The sequence below is a fragment of the Mobula birostris genome, chromosome 1, assembly GCF_030028105.1.
Source record: "Mobula birostris isolate sMobBir1 chromosome 1, sMobBir1.hap1, whole genome shotgun sequence".
In the NCBI taxonomy this organism is placed as follows: Eukaryota; Metazoa; Chordata; class Chondrichthyes; order Myliobatiformes; family Myliobatidae; genus Mobula; species Mobula birostris.
In genome coordinates this window covers 70091085-70108387 of record NC_092370.1, presented here as the reverse complement: position 1 = coordinate 70108387, position 17303 = coordinate 70091085, and the positions used below count along the sequence as shown (strand labels likewise).

The window sequence follows — 17303 nt, the reverse complement described above, 5'->3', positions numbered from 1 at the left end:
TAAGCGTTTTGATCATGGTGAACGAAGTAAGGGCAATGTGAGTTTGGCTTGTGGAAGCTGATGAACATGATGTTGAAGAGGTTTTGGCATCCCATGACCAAGAACTGACAGGTGAAGAGCCCTTGCAATTGTAAGAAAAAAGGATAACAATTGAAACCGAATGAGTAATGATAAAGTACGACTTTAATTTTGAAAGGGTATATCGGTTTAGGGGATATTTGCAGGATGATTTGAGTCCTTACAAAGAACTGTGTGATAGAAAAACGCGCGAAGCTCAGCAGTCAAGCAAGCCTTCCACATCAGCCACAGCAGACGACGAACCTTGACCTTCGACATCGAGGCGGGCAGAGATAGAATAAGATGAGCTGCCTGCTCTAATGGAAACAGACGATGACGAGATGACACCCCAGTGTCCCACCACCCCGACCCCCAGGCCACGGGCAGATACCAATTCGTGGAGAATGCAACAGTAGCCTGGAGGCACACAGCACATCTTTAAGAAAAAAGCTGAAATAAGCATGCTAATTAATTAGGTGCCGCCGACACGTAATTGTTGGCCCAGATCAGAGACGACGAAATGGAAATCGGCACAGATCTGGGCTGACAATTACGTGCCGGGCGGCACCTGATTAATTAGCATGTTTGTTTCAGCTTTTTTCAAGAAGTGCTGTGTGCCTTCCAGCTACCGCTGGACCCCTGCACGCTTCGCGGCAATGCATCGCTCGGTGGCCTGGAGGGTGGGGGTCACTGCACCACCCAAACTCCGACTCAGCCTAACACACCATCATCAGTGTGCTCGGCGCTGTCCCAATTCCGGTAAGTGATACTACACTGTACACACATTATTTCTACTTTATATCGGCTGTGTATTTTTACATGTTATTTGGTATGATTTGGCAGCTTCATAGCTTAAAGGTTACTGGAGAGCGCTTGCGCCGTGTTTTTGCCAGTAGCGCTTGCGTGAGATTTTCTGCCGACGGCGCTTGCGTGAGATTTTCGCTACGGAGAACAGTTCAGTAACGATTGTGGAAAAGTATTTCTACTTTATGTAGGCTGTGTATATATCATATCATTCTGCTTTTACTATATGTTACTGTTATTTTAGGTTTTATGTGTTATTTGGCATGATTTGGTAGGTTATTTTTGGGTCTGCGAACGCTCAAAATTTTCCCATATAAATGGTAATTGCTTCTTCGCTTTACGACATTTCGGCTTATGAACTGTTTCATAGGAGCGCTCTACCTTCGGATGGCGGGGGAAACCTGTATACCCACAGAAGCTTTAACTGTCTGTTTTTATATTTCTGTAGATTTCTCATTTAACAGCTAGTTATATTTTCTTTTTGGAAGCTCTATAGCCTTTTAAGTCAGCAAATACTGTACATCCGATGTCTAATAAATGAAAGATGATTAAAAGCATGTTTGCATTTCAAAAGTATGTAAGTGGTTGTAGACTGCTTTGAGGACATCATGAGATATTACATAAACATTCCAGTCTACTTCAGCAGTTCTTTTTCTATCACTTAAGTGAGCTAACTTTTTATAAGTTTTTGAAAATTCTGTAATGCTACGAATGTACCTTCTTCCACTCTAAATAAAATATGCAGGTCTGTTAATATCTTACCCATTGTCAAATGTAGTGTGCTGCTTTGCTTTGTTCTGAGTCAAAGTAGGTGACATAAGGCATGATGTAAAATGAAACAACATATGAAGTAAAATGATGTTTCAGTTCCCAGGCCGCAATGTAAATTTGCCGAGATTCCACTCTTCCCTCGAAACTACGCAGGTCTGTGGCCACACAGTAGCTGAAATGCTCCTGTAAACTTTGTTGCAGTGTACCGCAAATTTTCTTTTATATAATGTTACTATAATTTTGAAATTATATTTTAATATAATTTGAATTAAATTATATTCAAGGATATTTCATTAAACCCTTCAATTAAGAAATAAAATAAAAAACGTGACTTTTCAGATTTCACCCTAAATATTTATAGTATGCTTATTACAAAAACAATGTTTAAAGTGCCACACAGTTTTCAGGCTGCGTGTGTGTGCGCACACGCACACGTGCACGCAGGTTGAGTTAGACATTAAAATATCTTGTGTCAATATTCAGGGAACAAGGGAACAGCTGAGAATTCTCTGGCTAATATCTCCTGCTTAACTGACACCATAAAAAACTTAAACCTCATAATGTTATGTGTGGATTGTTGCTTCAATATTATAACAATGTCAGTTTCTGAAATAACAATGGTTTCTGTACTTAAATCATTATTACTGAGGCTTTTATCAATAGTCACTAAGTGTAAAGACATGACAGAAAGCAGCTAATTGGAAATGAGAGTTCATACAGTCAGCTGCAGTTGGACTCTGTCTTGAGCTGAAAAGGTTTTTTGACAGAATTCCAGCAAGTTAGCTAAACATCATCTCCTTTTTCTGAATTGGTTCTCACTGGCCCGTACCAATTTAGCCTGTTCGCATGTATTTACTAAATAGATCTCAAAAAAATTATTCTCAAGGAATTTCCTCACAATATTTTCTAACACTTTTGTTAAATGCTGGCTCACAGTTTATTGATTTTTAAAATAAAATGCAGTTATAATGGTCTGAGATGAAAACAGAAAGTATCACAGATCAAACAACATCTGTGGAGACAAACAGATTTATCGTTTCAGTTCAGTGCAAGAATCTTAGTGCTAACTCTGTTGTTTGCTTTACAGATTGACCCATAGCCTCTTCCAGCATGATTTGTTGTTGATTCATAATAGTAATGTTCATTCTTTCAACCTTAATTTTATGTGGAGTTCAGTTTGGGAAGGAAAAGTAAAGCTATGAACAAGAACCTCCAATCCACAGAAATTGCGGTTATGTCTCTGACGTCTGCAATAGGGCATAATTAGTTTGTGATAAGAGCACCAATTATTTTAGTCTGTTTGAAAGGTGTTGGACAGATACCTAACAGTTGATTTTACACAATTTCATTATCTGTATTAAATTAAGTCACAGCCAAAGGCTAACTTGTACTCTTTCCTTTGATGTACCCATCAACAATTCAATTCCTTGTATCATACTTTTTAATAATTTAGCAAAGAGCTAAATCCAAATTGAATTCATATTCAGTAGGAGTAGTTGTGGTTGGTGGCATAAATCTTTATGAAGTAACTTGCTTACTTAACTCTGTCCTCTTTAACATTTTGATCCTATACAGTAGCACACCACACACCCCGTACCAGACAGTGATACAAGCAGTTAGAATGCTTTCCGTGGTACATCTGTAGGAATTTGTGACTGTCTTCGTGTACGTGCTATATGTTCCTTGTGCTGTGTATGACTGTTGGTAATGTGTTTTACACCTTGGCAGCTCTGTTATATAGCTGCTGGGGATAACCCGCGACTTGACTCCTTGCTTCCTTCTCCAAGCTGTTAGAAAACCTGCAGTCAGCAGAAAGCTCTCTTCCTCCACTGCAGACATCCAAAGAGAAGCGTACTTTGGGGATGATATGTCCGTACAACAGGGCTTCCCAATCTTTTTTATGCCATGGACCAATGCCATTAAGCAAGTGGTCTGTGGACCCCAGGCTGGGAACCCCTGCTGTACTGGAATGATCTGTTTACGGGCCCCTCTTGATGCCAGCCAAGAGATGTCTTTGTGCTTATTGGTGAAATCTGGTGTAGGGGTATTCTACCAGACGCTTTGACAGTTTGCTCAGGGAAGCACCCTACAGTGTCCATAAGGTAGCTGTTCCACAGTGTCTGCAGGGCATTCCCTGCTGACCACTGACTGATGGACGCGGTCAAAAGTGTTTACTTGGAAGAACACATCCACAAATGCAACGTTGCATGGTAACAGGCCCAAACCGACAGGGCCTTGAGGCTTTCAATGACCTCAACTTCAGCACCATAGATATAAACAGGATTGTGTGCTCTGCTTCCCTTCCTGAAGCCAATGACTTGCTCTTTTGTTTTGCTGACATTTAAGGAAGTTGTTATCATAACTCCTTGCCACAGGCTCTCTATCTCTTTCCTGTTCTCCAGCTCATCATCATTTGAGGGCATCAAGTTTAGGAGTACTTTAGGTACGTTATGTTGCAATTTAAGAATCTACACTTGGAGTATTGTGTACAGTTTTGGTTACCCGTTATAGGAGAGAGATTATCACACTGGAGAGGGGACAGACGAGATTTACGAGGATGCTGCCTCGACTCGAGGGCCTGAGTTAGAGGGTGCCCTTGCGCACTTGTGTGGTTATTAGACACTACACTGTGTTTAGAGCAAACCCAGTTTAAAAAACGTCAGTTGAGTGTGCATGTATTATGTTATCCATTTGGGCTGACAGCCACCAATTCAAAAAGAGTGATTTTTTTTTTGATAATTTTGTTTTTTATTTTGAAGGCAGTCCATTATCTACACTGGGTGTCTGCACTGAATATGTTCATTTAATGAAAGAACATGGCAGTATATACTGGGATGAATTCCTCTGTCAATAAATATTAGGAACTAACACACATTTATAGTGCTGTAGTAATATTGGTAATGTTCTAATTTGTTCTATATTTTGTTTAAATACATAATTTGTAACTCAGTTACCAGTAGTTTATCTTTTTTATACCTTTTTTAACTATTGCTATGAACTTTCAACTAATTGAGGCAGCCTTGATTGGGTCAAAATGTGCTGGTCCCAATGTGTCCCAATTAACTGGAATCCACTGTACATGTATTTTGAAAACTTTGTGTAATGCACAGGAATCCCAAGTTTCATTTTAAAGCCCCAATCTGCTGCTGCCGGTGAGTGTGTGCCAGTATTTTCTGCTTTATAATGATGTATATTTCAAAACCAGTTGAAACTTGTGATTTGTCGTCTTTTACACAGGAGAACTTCCACCTCCTTACAGTCCTGTGGCTAGCCCTGATGTTGGAGGAGTTCCAGTAATAAACTGTCGTGTTTGTCAATCCCTGATAAATTTGGAGGGCAAGCTTCATCAGCATGTTGTTAAATGCACTGTTTGTAACGAAGCCACGGTAGGAATATCGTAATATTATTTAAAGTTGTGACGTAAAGGTAGCATTCAATGAACTATGGATTGTCTCTAAGTGCTAATTAATTTTGTTTTTATGTGAACTAAGTCTGATATTTTTCCAACTTTCCAGCTTAATGTATATATATGATACATGAAAATTTATGAATTTGTAGAACATATTAAAGATTTTGGCAAAGTTATGATTTTTGTGTTACTAATATTGTAAGGCAAGTTATTCTGAAGAAATTCTAGTACTAGACAAAATGATATTCCATGTTCTTGCTTTGCTATTTATTATGCAACATATTAAATGTCCATATTCTAGCTGATCTACCATTCCTGTGTTTTTCCCAATTCTATGAACACTAACTAATTTACATGATGGGAGCTACTTTACCATGTGAAAAAGTTGTTGCTGTACAGTACTTCCCTAGGGATTAGATGTGCAATGATCTCATAATTTATTGTTATTTGTCAAACATCCAGATAAAATATTTAATCTGGATACAAGGTAAATTCTGAGAAAATTTCATTTTCTTTGGCCAAATTACTGAAGCCGAAATTCATAAAGCTATTTTTTCAATGCAATCTGGTGAGGCCCCTGGACTTGATGGTTATCCTGTAGATTTTTATAAAAAATTTGGAAAATTGCTTTCTCCGTATATGTTGGAAATGTTTAAGGATTCTTTTGTGGAAGGTGATTTACCCTCTACTTTTTATGAGGCCACTATTTCTTTAATTCTTAAAAAGGATAAAGACCCTACTGATTGTGCCTCATATAGACCTATTTCATTATTGAGTGTCGATGCTAAGATTCTGTCAAAGATAATAGCCAATCAATTGGAGAATATTTTGGGTAAAATTATTTTTAAAGATCAAGCAGGTTTCATAAAGGGTCATTCTTCTTTTTCAACTTTTCGGAGATTATTTAATATTATATATTTGTCCTCTTTTAAAACTCCACAATGCGTCATCTCTTTGGATGCTGAAAAAGCGTTCGATCGAGTCAAATGGAAATATTTATTTAATGTTTTAGAGAAATTTGGCTTTGGTGTTAATTTTAATAATTGGATTAGAATGATATATAAAACTTGCTACTGTTATTACTAATACTGTAACTGTAGATCCCCTTTATTTCAGCTTTCACGGGGACAAGACAAGGTTGTCCATTAAGTCCTTTGTTATTTAATACTAGAACCACTTGCTATTGCTCTTCGTGAAGCTAAAGATATTTATGGGGTTTTTGTGAATGAGACCATTCATAAGATTTCTCTTTACCCTGACGATTTACTGGTTTATATATCCAATCCCGAGGAATCTATTCCTACCTTGCTAAAATTATTTATTGAATTTGGAGATTTTTCAGGATACAAAATAAATTTTATTAAAAGTGAACTGTTTCCTTTAAATGAATCTGTTTCTATATATGATAATACTCTTTTCAAAGTCATGGATTCCTTTAGATATTTTGGTGTTAAAATCACTAAAAAATACAAGGATCTTTATAAAGCTAATTTTGTTCCCTTGGTAGATTCTATGAAGTATTTATTTATACTTTATACTTTATTGTTGCCAGACAATTGGTACTAGAACGTACAATCATCACAGCGATATTTGATTCTACGCTTCACACTCCCTGGATTACAGATATTAAATATTAAAAATATTAAAAATAGTTAAAATTAGTAAATATTAAAAATTTAAATTATAAATCATAAATAAAAAATAGAAAAATGGGAAGTAAAAAAAAACCGAGAGGCAAGTCCGGATATTTGGAGGGTATGGCCCAGATCCGGGTCAGGATCCGTTCAGCGGTCTTATCACAGTTGGAAAGAAGCTGTTCCCAAATCTAGCCATATGAGTCTTCAAGCTCCTGAACCTTCTCCCGGAGGGAAGAGGGACAAAAAGTGTGTTGGCTGGGTGGGTCGTGTCCTCGATTATCCTGGCAGCACTGCTCCGACAGCGTGCGGTGTAAAGTGAGGCCACGGACAGAAGATTGGTTTGTGTGATGTGCTGCGCCGTGTTCACGATCTTCTGCAGCTTCTTTTGGTCTTGGACAGGACAACTTCCATACCAGGTTGTGATGCACCCTAGAAGAATGATTTCTATGGTGCATCTATAAAAATTAGTGAGGGTTTTACGGGACAGGCCAAATTTCTTTAGTTTTCTTAGGAAGTAAAGGTGCTGGTGGGCCTTCTTGGCAGTGAACTCTGCTTGGTTGGACCAAGTCAGATCATTTGTGATATTGACCCCGAGGAACTTAAAGCTTTTGACCTGTTCCACTTGCGCACCACCGATGTAAATTGGGTCGTGCGGTCCGCTACTCCTTCTGAAGTCAACAACCAATTCCTTCGTCTTGCTGACGTTGAGAGATAGGTTATTGTCTTCGCACCATGCCACCAGGTTCTTAATTTCCTCTCTGTACTCAAACTCATCATTACCCGAAATATGGCCTACAATTGTTGTGTCATCAGCAAACTTATACATTGAGTTTGATGGAAACTTGGCTACGCAATCATGGGTGTACAGTGAGTACAGCAGGGGGCTGAGTACACAGCCTTGTGGAGCACCGGTGCTCAGAGTGATTGTGGAGGAGAGCTTGTCCCCTATTTTTACAGCCTGGGTTCTGTCTGTGAGGAAGTTGAAGATCCAGCTGCAGATCAGAGTGCTAAGGCCCAGGTTCCGGAGCTTAGGAATCAGTTTATTTGGAATGATGGTATTAAAGGCAGAGCTGTAGTCAATGAAAAGGAGCCTTACGTATACATCTTTATTCTCCAGGTGTTCTAAGGAGGAATGTAAGGCCAGAGAGATGGCATCTGCCATTGACCTGTTGCTCCGGTAGGCGAATTGCAAAGCATCGAGGTTAACCGGTAGGCTGTGGTTGATGTGTGCCATAACCAATCTCTCGAAGCACTTCATAGCAATTGATGTCAGAGCCACAGGTCGATAGTCATTCAGGCATGCCACCTTGCTCTTCTTCGGCACTGGGATTATCGTTGCCTTCTTGAAACACGAGGGGATCTTAGACTGAAGCAGGGAGCAGTTGAAGATGTCAGCAAACACTCCAGCTAACTCGCTTGCACAGGCCCGGAGAACCCGTCCTGGGATGCCATCTGGGCCCGTCGCCTTCCTTGGATTTATCTTCAGGAAGGCCCTTCTAACGTCCTCGGTGACGATGAATCTCAATGCCACCAGGTCCGGTTCATCTGGAGGGAGTGGGACGCTCCTCTTCTGTTCGAATCTTGCGTAGAATATGTTAAGTTCGTCAGGAAGGGAAGCGCCACAGTTATTGATATTCCCAGCCTTTTCTGTGCGCCCAGTGGTCTTATTTAGACCCTGCCATAGTCTACTGGCATCCCTTTGGTTAGCCTGGGCTTCCAACTTGGCTCGATGTTGCCTCTTGGCGCCCTTAATGGCTTTCCGGAGTTCACGCCTGGATTCCGTGTAGCGACTGGTGTCCCCGGACCTAAAAGCCGCAGCTCTAGCCTTTAAAAGGGACTTGACCTCATAATTCATCCAAGGTTTCTGGTTAGGGAATACCCAGATCGTCCTGCGAGACACACAGTCCTCCGTGCATTTCCAAACAAAATCCGTGACAGCTGAGGCATACTTATTAAGGTTAGCTGCCGAGTTCTTGAATACTAACCAGTCCACTGATTCAACGCAGTCACGGAGGGCCTCATCCGTTTCCTCCGTCCAACGCGACACTACTTTTGACACTGTGAACTCCCGCTTCAGTTTCTGTTTGTAAGCTGGGAGGAGGAGTACGGCCTGATGATCCGATTTTCCAGAGTGAGGTCGTGGGACGGAACGGTAGGCATTCTTGACTGCTGTGTAGCAGTGGTCAAGTATATTCGGGCCTCTAGTGGGGCAGGAGACATGTTGGTATAACTTTGGCAGCGCCTTTCTGAGGTTGGCCTAGTTAAAGTCCCCGGCTGTAATGAGCAAAGCCTCCGGATACCTGGCCTCAAGTTCACTGATGTTGGCATACAGTATGTTCACAGCACACTCCACATCCGCCTGGGGGAGAATGTAGACCGCTGTCAGTGTGAGCGAGGTGAATTCCCGTGGCAGATAATAGGGACGACACTTCTCTGACAGGTGTTCCAGGTCCGGGCTGCAGGAGCTTGTCAGTGCCACTGTGTCCGAGCACCACGCAGTGTTGATCAATAGGCAGACACCACCTCCCCTTGTCTTGCCCGAAGACGTTGTGCAGTCCATCGGATGGATCGAAAATCCTTCCAGTGGGATGGCACAATCGGGGGTGGCAGGGTGGAGCCAGGTCTCGGTGAAACAGGATACACAGCAGTTCTGCATCTCCCTGCAGTAGGTGAGTCTCCCTTTAAGATCATCCACCTTGTTCTCTATGGCTTGCACATTAGCTAGTAGGATGGTCGGCATAGGGACCCTGAAGCCCCTCAGCTTCAATCTGACCAGCAGCCCAGCTCTTTTCCCACGTTTCCTTGGTAAGTAGTGCATCTTTCCAGGTCTCCATTGATGCAGTGTGTTGTTGTCAACTCTTTGCGTTTGGTGTACGCGTCCCGCGGGAATCCATCGGCCGGTCGCGTCATCGTGCGCTCCGGGTCGGGCCAAGTAACGGGGGAGGCTCCGTTGCCATTTCCAGCTGCCGGGGGCCCGGGCTGTCGATTGGGTTGGGCCCTGAAGCCGAAACTTAATCCCGGAGGGCTGGGCTCCTTGCTGAGACAAGTCCGTAAACCGAGTCACAGTTGTGGAGGCCTCCGCTCCAGCCGAGCCTCGGGCTCGATTTCCGAGGTCGGCGGCGGAGGCCTCACTTCTGGCAACTATGGATGGCCACTAATGGGGCTTTACGGTGGTCGCTCCGGGGAAGCGTCTGGGGCACCTTGAGGTCTCCGCCGTCACTTCTGTGTGGTTGTCTGCTCCGGAGATGTGCTGGTCGGAATGGGCTGTGTCTCCAAGCGCTCCGGCACGGTAGCAGACCGCGGATCTCCGGGAACGTGATGAGCCTCATTGGTCGGGTCCAGGTGCCATCCGGAGTTTAAGAAGCAGTTCTGGCGCGGTGGTCTCCAGCTGGGTCAGTGGCTTCGCCAGGGTGTTGTTGACCTTTATCTTTCTAAACTGGAGGTTGAGAAGGGTTTCTCGGGTATAGGATAGAGGAGAGGGCAGTTTGCTCGGGAGAGCATACGCAAAGTCGCCAGTTACCGGTGCCATCTTTAATGGAAAATGATGGAACCATTAGTAGATCTTTAGTAGATGGAACCCCCTTACATTTTCACTTGTTGGTCGCATCCATATAGTCAAAATGATGATTTTACCAAAATTTTTATATTTATTTCAGAATATCCCTGTTTTTCTGACTAAGAAGTTTTTTGATCGGATTGATTCAATTATTTTATCTTTTATTTAGAATGATAAAAGACCAAGAATTAGTATTTGGATTTATTTAAAGAAGATAGACTGATGTCTTTTGAACAATTAGTTGATAAATATTCTCTTTCATACTCCACTTTTTCCAATACCTTCAAGTTAGACATTTCTTATAAAAATATTTAAGTAATTTTCCTTGCATATTGGATGCCAACCTGTTAGATACTATTACGAGTATGAACCATTTGATGAAGGGTTTATAATTTACTATTTATAATTTATGATTTACTATTACAATGGGATAAGCGTCCTTTATTTAAGATTAACCAAGATTGGGAAAAGGAACTTAATTTGATTTTTATGACAGAGGACTGGACGCGGATTCTGAAGTTGCTTAACTCTTCTTCGATCTGTGCTAGTCATTCAATGATTCAACTTAAAATTGTACATCGTTACCATTTGACAAAGGAGAGATTGTCTAAAGTGTTTCCTAATGTTGATAGTTATTGCGATAGATGTAAAACTAAGACAGCTATGCTGACACACAGCAGAACTGCCGTTTTGGTCCTGTTCTGTACTGGAACAGTTCTAGAAGTCAGTTTTTTCTACAATTTCTAAAGCACTTAAAATTAACTTACAACCTGACAAGTTAACTGTGCTTTTTGGAATAATTCCTCAAAATACCCGCGGTATCTCTTTGTCTGACCAACATGTTATTGCATTTGTTACATTGATAGCGAGGAGGGCCATTTTGTTGAAGTGGAAGGATATGTCGGCTCCTATTTTGTCACAATGGTTCTCTCAAGTGATGCTATGTCTTAGTTTGGAGAAAATTAGAAGTCGAACCTTTGAACCTATGTTTGATTTTGAGAAAAGATGGGGTTCATTTTCTTGTTACTATCATTTGAGTTAATTGATAGATTTCCTCCACGATCTAATTGTAAATTTTTGGTACATTTTTTTTCTTGCTGGCAGTTTGATGTTTATCTTTAGAAGCTTTTTGTTTGATGCATGGCTCCGGGGTTGAACACCTAAAGGGTTTTTTTTCTCACTTTTCTTTGCTTTAGTAGGGTTTTTTTTTCCTCTTGTCACCAAAATTTTTTCAATCTTTAAAACAATGTGTTCTTTTTTCTTGAGACATTGTAAGTTTTGCCTACTTCGATGTACTCTTGTTAATTTTGGATAATAATAATAAAAAGATTTGTAAAGAAACGGAGAGTAGTGAGGGCATACCAAAGTTCCTATCACTAATTCCAAAACATTTGCTCTCAACGATTAAATCTTATATCCGTTTGCCTGATGCAAGACCAGGCAGCTGATATAAAAATTGTAGTTATATACAGCTAGTATCTTTGTAAACTTATGTTCAGTGATAGACTTTTAATTGTTTACTACCTTTTGTGGTTTTGTTTCATAAAGGGAATGGCATAGACAGCAGCAGTAATTTGGTATTTAATACATTGATTTCAAAACTAATCCTCAAGCATTTGTAAGGAATCTCACTGGGGACGCATATCCCAGCGTCTACTATTCACTGAGCATTTTTGAACTTAAATGTGTGCATGATATGCATGCATTTAATACTACCCATTCAGAAACCATCAGATTTAAATTCTTGGTTATGCCCTGACTGCAGTCGTGAAATTTGATTTGATTTTTTTAGTATGCGTATCACTTATATCAGCTGTTTTCATTATTTATTTCTAGCCTCTTGCGCTAGAAAAGGTGGCATTAAATTAAATAAAAAGGAAACAGCATATGCAACATAACACAGCTATGTTAGCATTTCTGTGGGTGTACACTATTTGTTCACTTCCCTTTCCTGATTTTTCACAATTGCTTTAATGCTTTGCTGGGCATAACGCTCTCGTTCCTAGATGTTACCATTCCATGTTGCAAGTGATCTTGGGAGGGAGTAGGGATCCAAATTGCTGATGACACTAAGATATGAAAGTTACATTGCCAGATTATTGGGAAGAACGAGGTCACTCATGTTCACCACACAACAAGCATCATCTGTTTTACCAAATTATATGCTTGCAACTGTGAAAGAATGGTGAGATTTAGACATCCTTGTATATAAATCCCATTTTTAAAATTAAGTAGAATGTAGAATAGTACAGACCCTTCAGTCCACAATGTTGTGCTGATACCTTTTAACCTAAACTATGATCAATCTAATGATGCCTTCCTGCAAAGCTCTTCATTTTTCTTTCGTTCACCTGCCTATCTAAGAGTCTCTTAACTACCCTTTTGTATCTGCCTCTACCACCACCGCACGCACCCACCCTGTGTATATAAAAGAACCTTACCTCTGACATCCCTCGATAACTTCCTCCAACCACCTTAAAATTATGCCTTCTCGTATTAGCCATTTCTACCCGGGGGTGGGGGGTGCAGGCTGTCCACTCTAACTGTGCCTCTTATCAATTTACGCACCTGCATCACTTCTGATCTTCCTTAGCTCCAAGGAGAAAAGTCCTAAGTTGCTCAACCTTTCCTCATTAGTGGGTAGCTACCTAAAAAATAAAAATATTAATCCCTCTTCTCCAGCCCTTTACCCTTCCCACCCACCAGGCTTCATCTATAGCCTTCTAGCTTTTTATTCTGGTGAACTTCCCCTTCCTTTCCAGTCCTGAAGAAGGGTCTTGTTCATTTCCATAGATGCACCCGGACCTGCTGAGTTCCTCCAGCATTTTGTGTGTGTTACTATGATTAGATTAGATTATGAGGATACTCAGTCCTCGTTTATTGTCATTTAGAAATGCGTGCATTAAAAAATGATACAATGTTCCTCCAGAGTGATATCACAGAAACACAGGACAAACCAAGACTAAAACTGACAAAACCACATTATTATAACATATAGTTACAACAGTGCAAAGCAATATCATAATTTGATAAAGAGCAGACCATAGGCATGGTTAAAAAAAAGTCTGAAAGTCCCAGTAGACTCATCACCTCACGCAGGCGGCAGAAGTAAGGAACTCTCCCTGTCATGAACCTCCAAGCGCCGCTAACTTGCCGATGCAGCACCATTTGAAGCACCCGACCGCAGCAGACTCTGAGTCCGTCCGAAAACTTCGAGCATCCGACCAGCCCCTCCGACACAGCCTCTCCGAGCACTTCGACCCTGCCCCGGCCGCTGAGCAACAAGCAAAGCTGAGGACTTGGGGCCGTTTCCTCCGGAGATTCTGGACCACACAGTAGCAGCAGCAGCAAAGCAGGTATTTCAGAAGTTTCACCAGATGTTTCTCTATGCTCTCACATCTGTCTCCATCAAATCAGGATTGTGCACGGCACCCTACTTGCAAATAACGGACATCACCACCGGAATAGCCGCTGCGAGCTGCATCGCGCCGCCATCTTCTCCTATTGGTAATGAAAGCTGTTGTTCAGTTTTAGAAAGCTGCTAAAGTAAAAGATTAGGGATTACTCTGCAATTATTGAATGTGCTGGTTGGAGTTCAGTATTCTGTACTAGGCATTGGCAATAGAGGGGATGTAGGGAAATTCAATGTAATTGTAAACAGTTAAATTATGAGGAAAAATGACACAAACTGTTTATTTATTTGTTGATTATTGAGGAGTAATAAGTGACCAAATCAAAGTTTTAGAATGACTCTATTCATGGAATTCTTTTGAAGAAGCAATTTAGGAAGATAAACAAGTTACAGGTTCACATGTCTTGAAAGTGCTCAATGTGTGTAGATGTCTGCGTTGCTTTCTCATGCTTGATTTGTATGGGTGTATTCTGTGGCAGAGAGACGTGTAGTATTATTTTTCCTGGAGTCTACCCAACGAATGTTGCAGCTTAGTGGAAGATCTATGGAAACTGAAGAAAAAGTGTCTTCTTCCTTTTGTTTTCTTTGCTTCTCCTTAAAGGGAACTTCATTGGACAACATCTGGATAACTATTAATCAGCTATGTCAGCAGAGATTATGTAATTTGTCTTAGATTTCCAAAAATACATGAGAATCTCATTTATAAATAACTGAATCCACATTTTTCTCATCAGTGCTTCTTTTAAAATGGCTTTGGATCTTAAACCCCTCTGCCACCAGGAAGTGCTGACCAGAAGCACATGGCCGGTACTACTTCAGCTTCTTTTCTGGGGAAAAAACAGCCATAATCTTGCGGTGAATAGATCATTTTTTATGTCCACCCAATTAACCCTTGCCACGACACACTTTGGAGTAGATTGGGTGCGGTCCACCAATTGAGCAAGTCTATTCAGGGCTTCACTGCTGGGGATATTTGTCTGAAAGAAGACTCTGTCCTTGGTTCACATCTTGTCAACACATTTGAAGGTTTTTGCAGAGATGACATTGGTAGTCATCTCCAGTGATTTGAGGAGCTTGTTCTGGTGAAATAAGGGTGCTGTTATTCTGCATCAGGGCAGACAGTAGATTGAGTAAGTGGGCAAAAGACTGGCAAATGGTGTTTAGTTTGGGGAAGTGTCTTGCACTTGAATAAGAGAAATCAAAAGGTAGATTATTATCTAAATGGCAAGATATTGCAAATTAGTGAAGTGCATGGATTAAGAAGAGTTATCAGGCAGGTCCAACAAACAGTTAAAAATCCAAATAGTACTTTAGCTTTCATTGCAGAGGAGCCCAAGTTTAAGTACTGGGAAGTCTTATGCAATTGTACAGGATGTTGGTGAAGACTCACCTGAAATTTTATATACACTAGATTTATATTTATGGAGTATATTTATATACACCATATATACTGTACACTATATTATGAACCCCTTACAGGTAAAGATATAGTAACATTAGAGGTAGCACAAAAGAGATTCACCAGGTTAATTCCTGAGATGAAAGTATCATTCTATCAAAAGACATGAAATAATTTGGACCTGTAATCCTCCGAGTTTAGAAGGGTGAGCTCACTCAAGATCCTAAGGATGCTTGGCAGAGGAGATGTTGAGATGTTTTTAGTAACTGGGGAGTCTTGAACAAGGGAACATGACTGCAAGGTAAAAGGCAGGTCATTTAACACAGATATGCAAAAGGTTCTCCAAGAACGTGGTGAATCTATGCAGTTCTGTGCCCTGGTGGGTGGTGAAAGTTGAATTGTTAAAAGTATTTCTCATGGAAACAGATAAATACCTGATAAATCAAGGGCCTGAAGGTTTTTGGAGACACAATACAGAAGAGGAGTTGAGGACAACGTAGATCAAATGGTGTGGTCACACTGAAGTACCTGATGGCCCACTCTTGATCTTGCTTCCTTGTGTTTTTATTGCACATTTCCAAATGCTGCTGAGAAGGTGTTACTGGTCTATCTTTTTGAACCACTGCAATCTTCTGGTGAAAGTACACCCACAATATGAGTTGACTTAGAGATTCAGGGCTTGGAACCAGTAAAGATGGAAGTATTTCCAAGTTGGTGTGCTGGTATACCCATACACCGGTTGCCTTTGTTTTTCCTAAGCAACGAAGGAGCTGTCCAAATTGTCTAGTGGATTCAGTAGATGGTGTGCATTTCAGCCCAGGAGCTTCAGCAGTGCAGGGAACGTACACTTATGGTGGTATATGGGTTGCTGCTCAAATGGGCTCCTTTGTCCTTGGTTATGTTAAGATTTTCAGTGCTATTGGAACTGCATCTATTCCATCAAGCTTTCTGCTCTGTAATGAATGGAAAGGTTGAAATAGTACCTGAATCTCTTGTTGCAGGATATGCAGCTTTTGGCTTGCTCTTGCACCATATGTGGATGGTCCACCAGGTTTTTAGTTAATAAAAACCAACAGGTTTGGTTCGAATAGTTTTGTATCACTAGTTGGACATAGTTGTTGCTTGAATTCAAGGAAATGTGGATTCAGCAAGGTGGTTATGGTTTGTGGGACTTTTGTAAGCATGTACTGCTTTGTAACTTGAGAGTAACAATGAATCCATGATTAAGAAAGTGGTCATTTAGAAAATCATAAATGTTTATTGGAATTTATAAAAGGGAGATTTTGTTTGACAAATCTGGTTTTGAGGTTGTAGCTACTAGAATAGATGAGCTACCAATGGGTATGTTTGAATTGGACACCCATTAATAAAAGGCCACGTGAGTTTATCATGCAGAGCAGGAGCACAGAAGGGATCAAGTGATGTACTGACGTTGATAGAAATTGTTAATAGCTAGAAAAGAGTGGGAATAAATGAATAACTTTTTTGAGTTGGGTGCCTGTAGCTAGTAGGATGTTGTAGGAATTGGTGCCACATAACAGCTATTCACAATCTATGTTAATGATTGGATTGGCTGGTTTAATATATCCAAATTGGGTAAAGAATATACTCGGTGATGTGGCCTGCAGCTGGGTGACTGACTTGTGAAGGAAATGAAGAGCCCACTCTACAAGTTTTAGACAAGGTGATTGAGCAAAGATGTGGCTAATGGAATATTATGTTGGAAAGTGTAAGGTCATCTACTGTATTTTTAAGTGGTGCAAAGTTCTTTTTGATGGTGAGAGTGTGAAAGATACTGGTGTTTAGAGGGTCCTGGGTGTCGTGGCGTGTGATTCACTGGAAAGTATACATACAATTTGCTTATTGGAAGAGGATTTGAGGATGTCTTGCTGCAATTATCCAGCATGTTAATGAGAGCACATCTGGAATATGGCATAAACGGTTAGTCTTTCTATCCAAGGATCTATAATTATGAAGGGGGAATGCAGTAAAGGTTCACCAGTTAATTGCTGGAATGAGAGCAGTTATACAAATAGGCCAAAACGTTCTTGAATTTAGAAGAATGTGAGCTAATCTCTTGAAACTCTCTTTTTTCCACTTTCAATCTATTTTTATTGATTTAAAAGAATAAGGAGAAATACAAACCAGAGGAGAGGTTATCTCAAATACATATTTCAATAATAATACAAACAAAGAAAGGAGTATACACTGTCAAAATCATATATAGTATTAAGCTATTATAAAGGGAGAAGAGAACC

General features: G+C 40.6%; 1 protein-coding gene across 2 annotated transcripts in view; it reads left to right on the top strand.

Moving 5' to 3' along the window:
- pip4p2 (phosphatidylinositol-4,5-bisphosphate 4-phosphatase 2) overlaps nucleotides 1-17303 on the top strand; it is an 87467-nt gene that overhangs the window by 46228 nt on the left and 23936 nt on the right. For both annotated transcript variants that reach the window (XM_072256837.1, XM_072256829.1), the window contains exon 2: nucleotides 4870-5018. In XM_072256837.1, coding sequence (XP_072112938.1) covers nucleotides 4870-5018 — 149 coding nt within the window. The remainder of the gene's footprint in view (nucleotides 1-4869; nucleotides 5019-17303) is intronic.